General features: G+C 38.1%; 3 protein-coding genes and 3 non-coding genes across 6 annotated transcripts; all 6 read left to right on the forward strand.

The window, feature by feature from the left end:
* The first annotated feature begins 1,477 nt into the window (after positions 1-1,477).
* Positions 1,478-6,671, forward strand: rps3 (ribosomal protein S3). Its single transcript, XM_029516957.1, has 7 exons — positions 1,478-1,555; positions 2,554-2,684; positions 3,058-3,151; positions 4,076-4,170; positions 5,069-5,256; positions 5,464-5,667; positions 6,597-6,671. Exons 1-6 carry the CDS (start codon positions 1,526-1,528, stop codon positions 5,661-5,663), a joined length of 738 nt encoding a protein of 245 aa, XP_029372817.1. The 5' UTR covers positions 1,478-1,525; the 3' UTR covers positions 5,664-5,667; positions 6,597-6,671.
* LOC115053663 (small nucleolar RNA SNORD15) lies at positions 3,677-3,825 on the forward strand. The gene has a single exon (XR_003841482.1). It is a non-coding gene; the product is annotated as a small nucleolar RNA SNORD15 (small nucleolar RNA).
* On the forward strand, positions 4,640-4,787 carry LOC115053665 (small nucleolar RNA SNORD15). The gene has a single exon (XR_003841483.1). It is a non-coding gene; the product is annotated as a small nucleolar RNA SNORD15 (small nucleolar RNA).
* Positions 6,109-6,256, forward strand: LOC115053662 (small nucleolar RNA SNORD15). Its single transcript, XR_003841481.1, has one exon. It is a non-coding gene; the product is annotated as a small nucleolar RNA SNORD15 (small nucleolar RNA).
* Positions 6,672-7,657: 986 nt separating the features above from the next.
* kctd14 (potassium channel tetramerization domain containing 14) lies at positions 7,658-12,058 on the forward strand. Its single transcript, XM_029517817.1, has 4 exons — positions 7,658-7,766; positions 9,442-9,666; positions 9,839-9,973; positions 10,518-12,058. The coding sequence occupies exons 1-4, from the start codon at positions 7,713-7,715 to the stop codon at positions 10,827-10,829; spliced, it is 726 nt and encodes a 241-aa protein (XP_029373677.1). The 5' UTR covers positions 7,658-7,712; the 3' UTR covers positions 10,830-12,058.
* Positions 12,059-13,445: 1,387 nt separating this feature from the next.
* Positions 13,446-16,462, forward strand: LOC115053275 (uncharacterized). Its single transcript, XM_029517863.1, has 3 exons — positions 13,446-13,940; positions 14,550-15,024; positions 15,679-16,462. The coding sequence occupies exons 1-3, from the start codon at positions 13,883-13,885 to the stop codon at positions 16,010-16,012; spliced, it is 867 nt and encodes a 288-aa protein (XP_029373723.1). The 5' UTR covers positions 13,446-13,882; the 3' UTR covers positions 16,013-16,462.
* The last annotated feature ends 323 nt before the right edge of the window (positions 16,463-16,785 follow it).

Raw genomic sequence — 16,785 nt, forward strand, 5'->3', positions numbered from 1 at the left:
ATTTGGCAAAATTCACCTTATATGTTTTAAGAATTACTGATATCAAGTTAGCTAGTTCAAGCAAAACACGAATCCCTGTGCCACGAAGTGAGATCAGTGTGAGTCATACTACTGTGTACATGCTGGCAGTAGAAAACAAGCCAAAATCTATAAAGAGCCACATGATGAATATATGTGTTTGTTTGGTAAACTGTGGGAAATTTAGGATTAACAAGCACAAACTCTTCAGTTTGAAAATTCATAGTGAACTATTTAAATCTACTAAAGTAAAAATTTGTGTGTGGTTTTGTTCATAATCAATTTCTTTTTGTTTTAAGAATAAAAAGTGACACTGCAGATATGATCTTTTGTTAAATAATTCCAATGATTGTCACGATCTGTGATAAATGCTTTGATAGAGTTTAAGTGTGTGATTAATATGATACTTTAATAACATACGTAATTTTGGAAGGAAGACACATTACTTATGTAATATTTTATGTACTCTATGTATACTCTCCATTGGCACATTTTATTATAAGTGAGGTCAAACTGAATATAAAGCTACCATGTTTGTAATTGACTGACGGAGGTAAATATGCCTCTAAATACTAAAAATATCAATACATAAGCATGATCTTGTGGTAAGACTGGTTTTATGCCTCTCTGCTATACTCACAACCTAAATCAGTTGTAAGCATTCAAATAATAACATTACTAATGTAATGTGGAAAAAGGGAATATAAATATTATTTATAATATTATGTAAATATTATACATCTAAATTATGTATATGTACCTATAATACAATTATTATTTCTCAATTTTTGTCAGATTGACGTCTGTCTTTATAACGCATAGGTTTTATCTAGCTATTTCATTTTCTTGGGAACATGAGATGTCAAAAACCAAATATGCAATTGTTGGCTGCTAAATCAAATAGTTATTATGAATGTTTTGTGTAGCAGTATAGTAATTAATTATTTGGTAAACAGTCAACACATATTCCGACTTGAGCGTTATGTCAACCATAGTTTCTTCTGTGGTGGTGCAGTCATTCCATGTCACCACTAAGGGGCACCAAATACTTATGCTACAAAAAATATTGGCATCCAAAGCTGTCTTGTCAAAAAAAAAAAAAAAAAACCTTTCATAATAAAACAACTAAACACATGTTTTCATTGCTGCCAAGTATGTAAATAGACGGTTATGACGTGGTCGTACGCGTATTTACTGCTTGTGTAAAGCGTAATAAGACAAACATCTAAATCCTTTACAGTTTGAAAATAAAAAATTAAGTATTTCCACTCTGGAAATGGACATGTGAGATGACGGTGTGACGTTGCTGTTTAAAAGCGAACTAACACAAAAATATATGATTTGTGATAGAATACATGTTTGTTTGTTTGTTTACTACAAATCACGTTTAAAGAACTACAAATCCCAGCGGTAAGAGTTACTGTACTTCACCGGAAGTTAAATAGTCTGGTATAAAAGCATTTCCGCATCCAATGACGGTCCTTTCCTGTCTACGGCCTACTGGAAGATGGCGGTGCAAATCTCCAAGAAGAGGAAGGTTAGAAATGTTTTATTGGTGTTTTACGCAAAAATAGCGTCACGTTGGCTACAGTACGAGCGGTTCGTTTTCCTTCGGCTGTTAGTCGGCCCGGTTCACTTCGATTCCGGAGAGGATTAATGCAGATGCTGCTGCCGGCATTGCCGACCTCCCTCATTCGGTTCTCAAACATGTCTCTGCCCTCCGCGGCCGAGATGACAAGTTTCTATGAGCATGAGGAGACACGAGGGTCGTGTAAAATGCACAAGCAGTCTATTAATAAAACAGTATTCCTAAACTTCACATTTTCGGTACTGTACCGCTACTTGGCTGCCCTGTTGGCTCTACGTCTGATGTAGGTTAGCTAACGAGTTAGCGGTGAGTTAGCTTCACAGAGTGAACGCTGACTTGTCTGAATACAATATTCATTAGGACGCTCTGTTTTTCAGGATCAGTGTCTGTAGTCCGTGGTCTTGAATGAAACGTGTAGAATGGGGATTGTAGTATAGACACAAATTAATACAGACTGACAGCAGCGTTCTATGAGTGTTTTTAGTGGTGTTCCTTCCATTGAACTGACATGTGGTTCATCTGTCTACAGACACGAGTGTACGCCATGTTATACATGTTGGTTGAATAATAAAAGTATATCTTTGTTGGTCAGCACTGATAATTTAAGGATTTGAGTGTATGTGACCACACAGTAAAATACAATTCAGGATTGAGAAGCTCAAAATCAGCACCTGTTGCCTAAAATAAAAACACTCAGGCGCTGGATTTTTGATTTTCTTTGACTTTGCATTTTTCATCCCACCTATGGATCCACGTTTATCATTAAAATTAATCTTGGGTATTAATAAAGTATATCTGAGTCACACTGAAACATTTTGTTTTGCCATTCCAAGCCACCACTTGCTTACACATTACAGAAGCTGGAGTTAATTCACACATTTAAAGTTAAAGAGCCTTGTGTTTCCCTGGTGCATGTGTTATTCTCAGTCTTTTGCTGCTGTTCTCAGTTCGTCTCAGACGGTATCTTCAAGGCCGAGCTGAATGAGTTCCTGACTCGTGAGCTTGCTGAGGATGGCTACTCTGGTGTGGAGGTGCGTGTTACTCCAACCAGGACTGAGATCATCATCCTGGCAACAAGGTAAGCATCAACGCTTGAAGTTGTAGTAGAATTTTCGGGCACCCAGAATTCCATGTACTAATGCCTTCAGTTGTACCTAACAGAATAGCATCCAACACTTTTTTCCCTTCCCCTGTCAAGAATTCACCTTGCGGTTTTTTGTCATCTGCCAAAGAGGTTCATATATTATAGTCATGGACTGATATCAGCCCTGTGCTGCAGTCATAACAAAATTTTTGAAAAGTTCCAATTTGTAAGCCACGTTCCATGTCAGTGATGGCATGTCCACCTTTGCACTTACTAATCAGGATGCCTGAAATTAGAAACACTTTTGAATAATAGGGGTTTTTCTAGTGAGTACAATGCAACCCTAAATGCTTTTAACTGTTTTCAGGACCCAGAATGTCCTGGGAGAGAAGGGTCGTCGGATCAGAGAGCTGACCGCTGTGGTCCAGAAGAGGTTTGGCTTCCCTGAGGGTAGTGTTGAGGTAAGAGGGTGAATCCCATGTAGAAAATTGTTGAATGGAGAATGGTTTAAATGTTACAATAACTGCATTCAATACCTTTTGGTCATTGATAGTTGCAGGGAATTAAATCTATGCTATCAATATTTGTAATTGGCTTCCCAAATATAAGGTAATACTCTCCAAAACATAACAATTGGATAATAGCACTAGAGTTTATTCTTAATAAAACATTTATATATCAGTTGGGGGTTTTTTTTTTTTTTTTTTTTGGCTTTCTTTTCTCTCTGTACATTTCCCATCCTCATTATATGTGCAGTGGTCTACTGGACCATATTACTTGCTCATTTTTTGTTAGTAGTTAGTTCAAAGCCCATTTAAAATATATTTGGCTTAATAAATTTTATTGTAAAAAATATTGTAAAAAAATTGTAAAAAAATGTAAAAGTTGACGAATGTATCACCAAGCACCACACTTGGCCACAATGGATTGGCTCATTTTATTAAGATTAAGCAGTTGCACAGGCTCTTGAATCCTGATTGTTGTCCCTTCAGTGATGATACGATGACGAGACAGAATGGGACACCGTCTGTTCTGTTGGTTACTGGTCCAGGTCCACGTTCTGTGGTTCTGTTCTAGTTCCTCAGACCAGCGAGTCCTCTTTATGTGAAGACAAAGAGGCATTTGTCTGAGAAGGGTCAAAGCATCAGAGGTGTGCCACTTTTACTCAAACTGAACCAAAATATTTCTGCACGATCAATAGTAGTGATTTTGACTGCTCATGAATTGCCAAAGCAGGAGGCTGTGTGAAATTTCACACGCAGTTAATTTCCTGTGATGAAAACAGTGGCTCGCTCTCTCTCTCCTTCATTGGGTCTGGAGCTATTGTGCAGTTTGACTTTGGGAGTATATATGATGTTTGATTGAATTGTTTTCCCCTTTTTTAGCTCTACGCTGAGAAAGTTGCCACTCGTGGTTTGTGTGCCATCGCTCAGGCAGAGTCACTGCGCTACAAGCTGCTGGGGGGCCTGGCTGTTCGTAGGTAAGCTGATAATTACTGGCTGAATGTACCATTTGTACATTAAATGTTCAGAATTATATTGTGATTATGATAGTAGCAGCTAAGTGTTGGATGACTTTGACAAAAATGCAAGTAATGTCCTTGGCATGGCCCTTGCCATATGTCCTCAAGCCTGCTTGTTTTCCGCACGAAGACCCCATAAAGCAGGTTAGACACTTATGTTTAGCCATAGCTTGTAATAATGGGTTTGGGGGCTTTTTTGTTACATTTTTATATCAAATTTGAATTTGTTTTGTGTTAGCAAAAATATAGTTTATTTAGTTTAGTTTACTATACAGAAATTGAATCACTGAAATACCAGAATAAACATATAATTGATAAAGCAAAAGCAAACAAGAAAAAAGCTGTTGTAAGTATACCTGCAGAAGTGATGGAAAAAATGTTTTCATGGTCAAATTCCCAGTCATACTTGCCCCGAACATTTAATCCCCTTCAGTGATGATACGATGACGAGTCGGAAGAGTACTTTCTGGCTCTGACGGATACTGGTTCAAATCCATGTTCTGTGGTTTTGGTGCAGTTCCTCAGAGCAGGGAGTGCTTTACAGTTGAAGACATAGAGGCATTTGTCTGAGAAGGGTTTTAATGATCTGTTCAGAGCACAGTATCAGCCTAACCAAAGTGTTTTTGCTTTCAATAACTAAAGCCAAATGTGAGAAGCCTAAAGTTTATCATTAAAGCATGCCTTAACACCTAGTTCCCGTTTTAATTATAAAATTGACAGTTTTGAATTACATTATACCTAATCTTTGCATAAACTTTCACACTCTATCTGCACTGTAGATGTCACACACTTATCCACCTTCTCAATTTTTTGTAAATAGCTGTATAAAAGCATTCTTGTCACTTTGCTCCTTCAGGGCATGCTATGGTGTTCTGAGGTTTATTATGGAGAGTGGTGCCAAGGGCTGTGAAGTTGTTGTGTCTGGCAAGCTGAGGGGTCAGAGAGCCAAGTCCATGAAGTTTGTGGATGGTCTCATGATCCACAGTGGAGACCCTGTTAACTACTACGTTGACACAGCAGTCCGCCACGTCCTGCTTAGACAGGGTGAGTATACATCTGCTATGGATATAATGAGAACTTTTAAAGACGTTAGTTGTGTACATTGGTGTTTGGCATTTGCAGAGCAGTCACCAGTTCTCATTGCCTTCATGTTGGTCTTATTCCAAGGATGCTGATGCACTTGGTTAACTTAAAAACATGGCTTTTCTTGTTGCGACTGCATGATGTTGACTGCTTTTTGTTCATCTTCAGGTGTGTTGGGCATCAAGGTGAAGATCATGCTTCCCTGGGACCCCAGCGGTAAGATTGGACCCAAGAAGCCCCTGCCTGACCACGTTAGCATCGTGGACCCCAAGGAGGAGAATCTGCCCACCACACCCATATCTGAGCAGAAAGGAGCCAAGCCAGAGGTCCCCGTCATGCCCCAAGGAGCACCTGTCCCCACTGCATAAGAGGGTAAGCGATGGCAGGGCCTATCACCAATTCCATTCATGTGTTTAAGATGAGAAGAAGTTGCTAACCAAACTTTTATTTACTTTATTGGTTTGTTAGTACCAAAGTAGCGTTTTGATACTGAAACATACTCCTAGTATAGTTATTTAGGTCAAGTTAGCCACACTACAGACAGTATAGCAGCACAATACCATGAGGTGTTGTAATCTTGAAATGACTGGTGTTTCTAAAGACACAGTGAAGCACAGGTGCTTTGGCCAAAGCACAATGACCTTGGTCATGATGGTTGTGAACTGGTTATGGCAAAAAAGATGAAACTCTGGCCCTCTTACTCAGAGCTGTAGGCCTGTGTATTGATATAAGGAAATTACGTTAACAAATTTTTATTTAATTTGATCTGTGCAATTTCAAAATTTACCCAGAAGTAGGTTTTGATTGTTGTCCCTTCAGTGATGATACGATGACGAGTCGGAAGAGAACTGTCTGGTTCTGGTGGATACTGGTTCAAATCCACGTTCTGTGGTTCTGTTCCAGTTCCCCAGAGCAGGGAGTCCTTTTCAGTTGAAGACATAGAGGCATTTGTCTGAGAAGGGTTCAAGTACTATAAACATTCTTTCAGGTGCACTGTGGAAAATTGGATTGTAGATGCTCTGGTCAGCTCTGTGGAGTTATCAATAACATGCAAACAGCAACCAGAGCAGCGTGGTAGTTTGCCTGATTCAAGTCCTGTAAATTAATGAATAACAAGGAAGTGAGACGAGATGCTTCCCTACAATATAACATCTGAAAAACCGATAAAGTGCATATGAAATCAAACTCAAATCAAATCAAAAAGCCAGAAATTGCTGAGAAAACTGAACCTACAAGAAGATGCTATAGATTTTTAATTGTCTGACGCTGCTTTTTAATTTTGGTTGTTTTTGTTTTTTCAGGTTTTCAACAATCCACCACATGAAAGCAAGACCCTGCATTTTTGTGTACAAAAACAATAAAATCTGGAAAATATATTTTAACATTGTGGTCACTTTGTTACACATTTTGTCACACACATGCACACTTTGTTTTTAAAGGAAATAGATTGTTACTGCAGGACAAGTAGCTCAAAAAGTCAACACTGGTTTTTCAGATTGTGTCATGCCTGAGCTACATACTGACTATGCCTGAAATAGTAAGACATTTGTACTCAAATATACTATTAATCAAAAAGCATTCAACTGATGTTTTATTTTACTTTGTCTCTCAGCTTCATGTAGATTTTTGAGGCAAGTGTTCGGTCCAGCATTGAATCTGGAACTTTTTGTGCTGAACTGGTCTGTTTATTGATGAGGCTGAATTTTCCACTAACAGAGCAAAACTTCACGTTAACACACCTGACATGCTCAAGTTGGATTATTACATTTGTGAACTGTAACTGTCACTAAGAGTTTAGTTTGAGTACAAAGAGAATTTCCTCTCCATTTATCATGAGTCGTTACTCATGAAAACTGTGATTGAGTTTTATATGCGGAAGTCTCACTTTGTTTTCATGGTAACAAATGAAGGAGGCTGCTGCAGGGTTTTCAGGGTCAGTACAGTAATTCTGATATGACACTCTTGTTTAGTGTTCCTACAACGTTGCACTTACCTGTTGAATTCTTACATTTACCCCGTAGAATAGATTTTAGGTGTTTGATCCAAACTGTTTGTAGGGCCAACTTTCTTCTATAACATTGGGTTAAAAGACAAACAGCTATGTCAAAAAATATTAATGGAAGGTTTGGTCACAAATTATTAATCTGAATTTTAATGTGATTTTTTTTTTTTTTTTTTTTTTTTTTTTTTTTTTTTAATAAGTAAACATGTAGACATGTTGGCACGACCTTATCATGTGGCGTTATTTTTTAACTTCAAAAGGGTGTGTGGGGGGGGTGGTCGAACATTTTTATGTCCGAGTGACTCATCTGAAATGAAACGTAATAACAGGTCCGGGTTTGGCCACGCCCCTTGGCCTCTACCTGTTGAGCAACGCGAAACCTCCAACCTCCCGCTCGGACGAAGCTGCAGACACGATGAGTCTTCCGGACTACAAATCTTCGGGAAAACTCTGTGCGCCAGCAAACCCAGTAAGAAACACTTTGTCAAACTGTTTCTTTACTATAGAGCGGATTACTAACTAACTGCCTGGGGAGGGGCTGAGCAGGTGCACCCCCAACAACACCGAGGGCACCAAACTTTGGCATGTTCCTGCAGAACCGGTTGATCCCTACAGTTTAATGGTCTCTTCTTCGGAGGGGGCATTTAGATATCATATGGTTTGAACAGTCGACCGTTTCCACCCGAGTTTGATATTCAACCTTGAGGAAGGAGTTGGCGGATCAGGCTCAGCTGACTGTGACACACAGACTCATTAAATGTAGAGACATTTAGCGCACTACATCTCAGGGGGAGGTGCTCCTTCTTATCACTTCACCAAATCCTAAATTTAAGAAACACTGCAAATCGGGATACATAGGACATTTCCTTTAAACTCGATGAAACGTCATGCATTTTTTTAAACGCAGTGCTTTGTTTGGGAAGCAAAGCTGAAACAATTGTCCATTTAGTGATTATATCAAATCCTTTGACACACTTATAACAGCCATCTCATGGTGCCGCCCTTCTGTGTTTATGTATGATGCAGTTACTGAAATGCCCTGCAATTCTTGTGTTAGTTCGAGGTGAGTCATTCCATCCACTGTATTGGACTTAATGCAAAATTTTTTGAAGACCATTCAACTGAATATTAACCAGATCTTAGCAGTAACATAGAGGGCAAGTTGGATAGAAATATATCAACTAATGCTTCGTCTTTTTTAACTCTTGATTGAAATTTTTTCATTTATATTGCTCACATTTTTTAAATAAGAGATTTTTGTTCCTTCCTTCTGCTTCTCAGGGCCTTTCAGAATTTTGGACAGGTGTCTCTCTCTGTTTTAGTTGCAGCAGTTCAGCATTTGCGTTCTTCTAACTGCCTCCTTGACAGCATGGAACCCACTTTTCAATATAGCCTTGGGCCTCGAAATTGTTAAACAGATTAATTGCTTTCTGATGTCTGGCCGTTTTCCAACTGCCCTTAAACATGCCCCTCATCAAAGAGAATAACCTAGACTCTTCTGTCCTAGATAACTCCAGGCGCAAATCCAAGCTCTCTTTTTGAGAAAAGGTTTTAGAGAAGGTAGAACATGATCAATTCCAGTCATATCTTAACATTTAAGTCAAGGTATCTCTGAGAAGTTTCATGCTGGTATAAATCATGCCACAGCCCAGAGTTTTTAATTGCCTACTTTTAAATGTTGATTCTGGTAACTGTTGTCCTGCTGCTCGTAGACCTGACTGCTGCCCTTAGGTGCCATAGATGTCTTGACCTATGTGTGAGCATTAAGGGTATGGGTCTTATTTGTCAGACAGGAGGTTTCTCTGTCCATCTAGGCCAGTATTGCTCAACTGGGTCCCCACTTAGCTTTTGGGTGCCTCAGGGAAGGCTCCTTGCTAAGGTACAGGCTGGCCTCCCTTCACATGACTTTGAAAGTAATTAATCTCTTCATTGTCTCTCACATAGACTACTCTAACTCTTTATTTTTGGGACTTAATTAGTTGAGCAGCAACACATTACACCAGCACTGGCCCCCGTACATTGGGTCATTTTAGGGTCCAGTTTAAAATGTATGACTTGTTCTTAAGAGTTTTAATCGCATTACACCATAAATAGTAATGGTAAAAATAATTTTTCTAAGGGAAATACATTTTCTTTCTTCTCAGCATTCCCCAGTTGTCCAGTTAAATGTAGGTGGTCACCTGTTCAGCACTTCTCTGAACACACTGAGGAAACACCCAGACTCTCACCTGGCTGAGCTCTTTGTTGGAAAGCCCAGACTACACACTGACGCACAAGGACACCTCTTCATTGACCGTGACGGTTCACACTTTGGAGCTGTCCTCGAGTTCCTGAGGAATGGCCAGCTGCCCACAAAGAACATCCAGGAGGTTTGAGCCTGATATAGTAGCAGTCATCTGATTTAAAAGTAGTCCCAGGGGAGTCCTTATTGAAACAGAACTCCCATCACTCCTGAAACGGACCTGATTTGTCCCATATTGAAAATGATGTAAGTTCTTGAACAATGTTAGTGCTTGAACTCATGTGTGTGGTTTTGTGAAGGTTTACAAGGAGGCAGTGCACTACAACATCAAGCCACTCATCAAACGGTTAGAAGAAACTCCTCAGCTGTTTGGGGAGCTGGTTGGAAGACAGCAGTTCCTTTCTAGAGTCCCTCACTACAAAGAAAACATCGAGGTCAGCTACTGTACACTCACTAACAGAAATCCACCAATTGATCTAGCTTTGCTCCTCGTTTCTAACTGGTGTGTTTCTACTAATTTGTTGATTGAAGCCACAACAACCTTTCTTGGTTTTTGGCTTGATGTAGTTCCATTTTTGTGTGGCCAAAAATAAAGAGACAAGGTTGGTAAAAATCAATTACACTGACTGCATATCTTTGGTTAGAGCCATTAAAATAACTGATGGTGTCATGTGCACATGTGAGGTAGAAGGCAGTGAACCAAACCTTCATGAATGAAACTAAAAACACACTGACAATATTTATTGTTGGTGTGTTTGCTGCTTAAAGCTAAATACAAAGCTTTTTACCCACCCCTCAAGTAGAAATACTCAATTTTACTTGAGGGATAAAAAAAAAGCTAATATCATGTATTTTTTAGTAATGCATGTCTTGAAATATAAAGGGTCATATCACCGGTGACAGGCAAGACTTTGTGTTTCCTGCGATCCACACCAGGCACGATGTTAATAAACACAGTAACCACTTGACGTCTTTCAGGTGCTCATTCGTATTGCCAGAGCTGAGGCTATCGCTGCCCGCACCTCCACCATCATGATCTGTGTGCTGCGGACAGAGGAGGATTTGGGTTTCTACGACGATGCCATCAGTGGTTTGGAGGCAGATAAGGAGTCGGTTGTGACATTCGGGCCCTGGAAGGCTGTCCCCTCTGTTCAAGACTTGCTTGACTGTGTAAAGTTTGACATTGAGAGTAAGGGCTACACGGTAAGCATTCAGCCTTACATCATGGAGAAGAGCTTCCTGTCCAGGAGTTACAACTACTTCTACAAACTGATCTTCACCTGGTGGTGATGGGAAGGCTTCTCTTCTGTTTTCACTCAGTTTTGATAAACTAGAAAAGGACTGGGTCACTCAAATTTGTCCAAAGTCATGCTGCACATTTGTTCACCCATTCAGGAAAAAAAAAAAAAGGGAAGGGTGTCAATACAAACAAAGGGGACACCAGGTGTCAGTACAGCACCTATATTAAAAGAAATTTAAAGCTACTTTGGTGAGAGATGTATGTTGTATCATATCTCGTGAGATCATGCTTTAATATTGCTAAACTTGAATAAACAAGAAATGACTTACAAAGTTATGAAGTAAGTTGTTTAGTTACCTTTCACAAAACCTTTCACGCTGATCTAGTGATCTAGTTCATGCAAGTACCTTTTGTGAACTAGATCAGCAACAGGGGAACAAACCACAAGAATTTAACAGTCCTCAGCAAACAAACCAGCCAAACCATATATTGGTCTTGTTGTCTTTTTTTTTTTTTTTTTTACTGTAATTTACTCTCTTTATTAATTAGTTTGTAGACCTGCATAATGTAATCTCTTACATCTGGAGACCAACTGCAGCTTGACACTCGTGAGAAAAACAAGGCATCCTCTTAATCCCTCTTTTAACTGTATTGACATATACTTTTGTTTTCCCTAAAATCTATATCACAATCCAGGGGTTAATTTCAAATCTTAAATACAGATAAAATTTACCCCTGAAGTTGTTTCCTCCCTTTTTGTTTGAGAGCAGTTTTTGAATTTTATGGATTATTTCTTGCTTTATGCAATCTTATATTCTATCTAAAATATGTTGTGTTACATTTGATGGCATCATGCATGTATTCATATTGGGATTTCTGCAGGAGAGACTGATCAGCTCTATTTTCTATGAAGAAGAAGTATTATTGCATCTTAAACAAGCCATTAGGCAATCTGTGACCTGGTTTATAAGAAGAAAAAAGGCCATAAACCCCAAGCACCGAAGAGTATGTCAGCAATAAGCAGCCTCACTGTTCACCACAAAGTAACTGTTGTATCACTTCCTTGGTAATGAGTGCGTAAAATTCAACAACAATGAACAGCCGTTACGGAACAGGTATTGTCCTCAACCACAGATTAGAGCAAACTGTGGTCATGTCCATCAAAAGCCATGCAGTGTTTTGCTGATGTGCTTGAGAAATGCAGTAAACTTCCTAACTGCTGTTTCATCATGTAAATGAGCGCGGGGAGTATCAGTGTGTAATAAACCTATAGAAATATTATGCATCCATTATATTTATTTTTTTCAAAATATTACGTGAATGGATAAACTGAATTTTTGCCCTCGATAATCAGATAGTTAAGCTCAGGACATTTCAATGGGAAATTGTCTGCTGAAAACCTGACTGACTTAGAAGTATAAATTTGTGAGTCAATGAAAAAAGTTTGAACTTTTAGGTGAAATGTTCATTTAATCCGCGAGCATTTATTAATGATAGACAATAACTTCATTTTACAGTAAAATGTAACTTAAGTAAAAAAAAAAAATATTTTGGAAAGAATTTCATTGGTTGTTGTTGTTGTTGTTTTTTTTAAGTTTGGTTTCAAAGAAATGTCAGTAGTGGACATCCGGCCTATACAATATTTTTTTTAAGCAGTGTCGCTATCACACTTCCTGCCAAACTCTGAAAACCCCTGCAAGTTTCACACTTCACCTCCACACCTTGTATCATGTGGGAAGAAAATCTGCAGTTATCAAAAATGTACAAAGGTTTTCATCTCTGTGGAAAGATCTAAACCTGTGCAGTACCTCTGCTGCTAACTCTGCTTTATTCAGAGAAGAGAGAAAATGTTAACCTTTTAATTACTGATTGCAACTGATGTCATGGAAATTTAAATGAGGCTGATGGGAATTAAGGAAAGTTTATATTTAGTTTTTGGACAAGGTCAATGTCTAATGAAAGTGGTAGTCTCTGCTGCATGCCCAAGTCCCTTTAAAACAAATTTCTGAAATGGAATATTGCAGCTTTCATAACAAGGAGAGGATTAACGATAAGGTCTTAAAGTACATCTCATTGTCATCATCTAAAATCAGCATAAGATATGAATGAACCCTCACGCACAGAGAAGGGACAGTTATATCAAAAGGAAGTGTAAAATATATGTATCATATATGGGTCAGTGACATATATACCAGAAAAGTGTTTTTTCAAAATTTTCAAATGGGCATAAAAATGGTTGACTTTTGTTCTACTAACTCTCATCTTGATAGAAACATGCTGTTTTTAGATTTTCAATTGGAATCTGAATTTATGTGACAGTTTGTTGTATTAGTGCCTAAAATTGTCATATGGTGTGACATAAAAATAATTGAATATAAACTGAAAATCGATTATATACCTTTCTTAAGTTCCTCACCTTGCTGAAGAACTTCTTTTCCTTCCCAAGACAGTTGCCCGTTGTAATATCCCAAAATATTGTCACACGATAAGTTTTTGATTTGTGTGGCAAAATCTTTTTGATTAGAGCTGACTCAAAACATTATGCTTGGCCTTTGAGAAGAGTAGGCTCACAAGTAGACATTTGTATTATTTTTCCATATTTCTTTGAGAATTTTTGCATTTATTATTCTTAGTTTTATTCAAGTTTGCGAAACAAGTGTTGGACGGTTACATCATATGAGTTTTGTCATGTGTGGATGAAAATTCAGAAAAAATTTGTGATGAACTGTTTTAAAGTTAAGTATGTTCACATAAAGCATATTGTGAGAGTTTTTGGCAAATTCATATTTTAATCATGCATGCTTGACACTGAAGACAGCAAAACTGCCAAGTTACGTCATCCACCCATTTATATATAATAAATAAAACTATATAATGATGATGTAATAGTTTGCTATATAAGGATGCTTTTGATGAACAGACCAAACATGAGCTAAAATGTAAGTCTCTCATACTGGTTTATTTATGTCCTCCTGCCAGTGAAGATGTAGGCTTAAGTGCGGCTTTAGTGCTGTTCAGGAAGTAACTCATCCAGAAGGAGCAGATTCAGAGAGAGAGAGAGAGACAAACCCCTGTGAGCTGCTGCAGCAGAGGAAACATAGACATGACGGACATAAAAAAAGTGAAAAATATTATGCTGTTCACCAGTTTGCTTCTTACAGGTATAGTTTTTCCTTTTTTCTTTTCTTTTTTTTTTTTAATGACTGATTTGATTTGAGCAGTGGTTGAAAAGGAAAAGTAAGGTTTGCTGATGTGGATGCAAGTTATAATTACTTATTGTATCATTAGTCAGGCAGCACAGTTTATGGGTTATGGATTCAGTTGCTGGGGCATTTCTGTGTGGAGTTTGCATGTTCTCCCCATGCTTGTGTGGGACCCTTCCCCCTCATAGTTTCTTATTTATCTTATTCTATAAATGAAACATCTGTATTTATGAATCCATGCATCTTTTAGGCCGAAGGAAAGCTTTTTTACCCAGAGTGCTGGTGTAGTTATAGTCTAATTCCTTGTCACGTTCATTTTAGGATTAAATGGTTTCAACTCTTCAAACCTAAAGATTTTTCGCTCATATTTATGCTGAGTGTTGAAAAATGGAACGTTAAGAAAAGTGATGAAAATAAATCCTTCACCTGCCCCTTTACCCAGATGAGCATCAAATGAAATATCTGAAATATCATACGTTTTTTTTTTTTAGTTAAATTGGTGGGAGTTTGTTTCAAGCAGAAAAATTAGTTTGTAGTTTAAACTGAAAGACCTTTGTGTTTTTCTAGTAGTGTGCTGCAAAAAGGGCACAGTGTTTGTGTACAGCAGACTTGGAAGTAGCGTCCTCCTGCCGTGTACCAACTTGGCTTCCCCAGACTGCTCCCTCATCACCTGGACCTTCTACAAGGGTGGGCAGGTGCGCTATACAAAGGAAGTCATCGGTGGGCAAGTGAGAGCAGACTCAGACAAATCCGGCCGCATATCCATCACATCCAACTGCTCTGTGTATCTCATCGACCTCAGGGCTGAAGACGCTGGCTCCTACGTCTGCCTGAAGCATGGAAGTCCAATGACTGACGTATACCTCTCTCTCCTTGCCATCTTTGCACTTTCCAATGTCAATGACCTACAGCTTGGAGGAAACCTCATCCTGAGGTGCAGCCTGTTTACTTTCTACGATGCTGGGAGCTGTCAATCATACTCCAATGTTTTCGAGCTCAGCTGGGTGACTGAGAATGGCACTCCACTACCCAACAAAAGCAGGTCGCCATAATTTTTCTCTTAAGAGTCGTTTCTTCTTTTCAGAAATTGGTTATTTAGCTCTTTAGCATTTTAATAATGAATCTATTATATATAATGGGTTCATGGAAGGAAACACAGTATATAAATAGAAAAGAAACCGAACAAAAATAGTAGGCAATGTTCTCAGAAATAGATCAGCAGTAACTTCGCTGAGCAAAGATGAGAATTAGGTAGTTTGCTGCAGAACTAATTCAAGCTGCACCACCATGGTGTCTCAGTGATGTGTAATGATTTCCAGAGCATCATGGCCAAAGTGGCCAAGTGGAGACAATTAGAATTTTATATCACTTTACTACAAACATTGCAAATAAAATTCACTCAAATATTTTAAATTGAGTATCATTTGTCAAGAAATTTCAGTGGGGTCGTGCAAATTGCATCCACATCCAAACCTGTGCCCTTTCACAGAAGATTAGAATATACTTGAGGGTCTGAATACACAAACATTTCTGAACACAATCATTTCTTGGATTTGAGTTTCTCATAAGATTGTTGAAAAATTATATCAATCAAACTAATAACACAAAAATGGCAAAAATACAAAATGTATTAAACATCAACAACTGACATTTGATGTCATGGTAATGGTTGACTGATGACTGCTCCTCTGTGCAGGTATGAACTAAACTCGCAAACTCGCTGCAACATCACTCTCATAACAAAATTGCAGATGGATGACAACAACAGGAAGTGGAGATGCCAGATGAAGACCACACAAATCAAAGAGACAGTATTTCAAGACTTCAAATCTGCTTTTTTGTTCGAAAATCCTTCCACACCTTTCATTCCTTCACCTAACATGGACTGTCCAGTCCAGCTACCCATCAGCCGCATCATGCTATGTTTGGCTCTACCAGTTATGTTGATCATTATGGGAGGCTTCACATGGAGGGGACGAAGGAAGAAGGAAACATCTGCAGCTGGAATCGGGCTGCAGGAAGTTAGATGATGGTTGAGTACTGATTGGTTGAAGTTTGCTTTTTCTCCATGGATCCCAGATACTCTTCCGACTGTACTATGCGTTTCAAATGCAGACTTCGACCTACAAGCAAAAATGCTACACATTTCTATGTTTTTGCATTGTCATTGTCGTTGCAAGTTGTAATGTGAAAATGTTTTTGATTCTGTTTTAATACTTTCATTCATATAGGCACAGAAAAAGAATAAATGAAGGCTGAAAGAAATAAACTCCAGTTTGTAGATTTTAAATGCTAAATTACAAAATCTAAACTGTAAATCTATAGTACATTTAATGGATTGGAGCAGTTTAGTAGGTATACATGTTCACGAGTTACTTCACTGGTTTTCTAATATTTTATCAATTTTTTCTTAGTACCTAAAACATTGAACTATTTCTGATATTTTTTGATTTATTTAGACACAATTTTGAGAGCTTTTATTCATGTACCTGCCTGTTATTGTTACAATTTTATTCTTTTCTTATGAAACTAGAATTTTTTTAAATTGTGTTTTTGTAATGTAAATCTGTAAATCAAACATAATTATGTGTTCATTGAGGATATGCAATAGTACAATAAATAAATATGCCTTTGTAACAGGAAATATGATCTTTGTTTATTTTCTTACACATTTGTTTGGGATACAATTAAAAAAAAAAAAAAAAAAAAGAATATAATGCTGTGCCCTATCCCTGTGATTTATCACTGCCCTTTTGTTTTGATGTTGAATTCAAATAATTTGCAAACATATTTTACAAAAAAA

The sequence above is a fragment of the Echeneis naucrates genome, chromosome 13, assembly GCF_900963305.1.
Source record: "Echeneis naucrates chromosome 13, fEcheNa1.1, whole genome shotgun sequence".
Lineage (NCBI taxonomy): Eukaryota > Metazoa > Chordata > Actinopteri > Carangiformes > Echeneidae > Echeneis > Echeneis naucrates.

Coding starts and splice junctions, on each gene's coding strand:
- kctd14 (XM_029517817.1), top strand. CDS start 7,713: ATGAGTCTTCCGGACTACAAATCTTCGGGAAAACTCTGTGCGCCAGCA. Junction 9,667..9,838: donor CCACAAAGAACATCCAGGAG/GTTTGAGCCTGA, acceptor GGTTTTGTGAAG/GTTTACAAGGAGGCAGTGCA. Junction 9,974..10,517: donor ACTACAAAGAAAACATCGAG/GTCAGCTACTGT, acceptor GACGTCTTTCAG/GTGCTCATTCGTATTGCCAG.
- LOC115053275 (XM_029517863.1), top strand. CDS start 13,883: ATGACGGACATAAAAAAAGTGAAAAATATTATGCTGTTCACCAGTTTG. Junction 13,941..14,549: donor CACCAGTTTGCTTCTTACAG/GTATAGTTTTTC, acceptor GTGTTTTTCTAG/TAGTGTGCTGCAAAAAGGGC. Junction 15,025..15,678: donor CCACTACCCAACAAAAGCAG/GTCGCCATAATT, acceptor TCCTCTGTGCAG/GTATGAACTAAACTCGCAAA.
- rps3 (XM_029516957.1), top strand. CDS start 1,526: ATGGCGGTGCAAATCTCCAAGAAGAGGAAG. Junction 3,152..4,075: donor TCCCTGAGGGTAGTGTTGAG/GTAAGAGGGTGA, acceptor CCCCTTTTTTAG/CTCTACGCTGAGAAAGTTGC. Junction 5,257..5,463: donor CCACGTCCTGCTTAGACAGG/GTGAGTATACAT, acceptor GTTCATCTTCAG/GTGTGTTGGGCATCAAGGTG.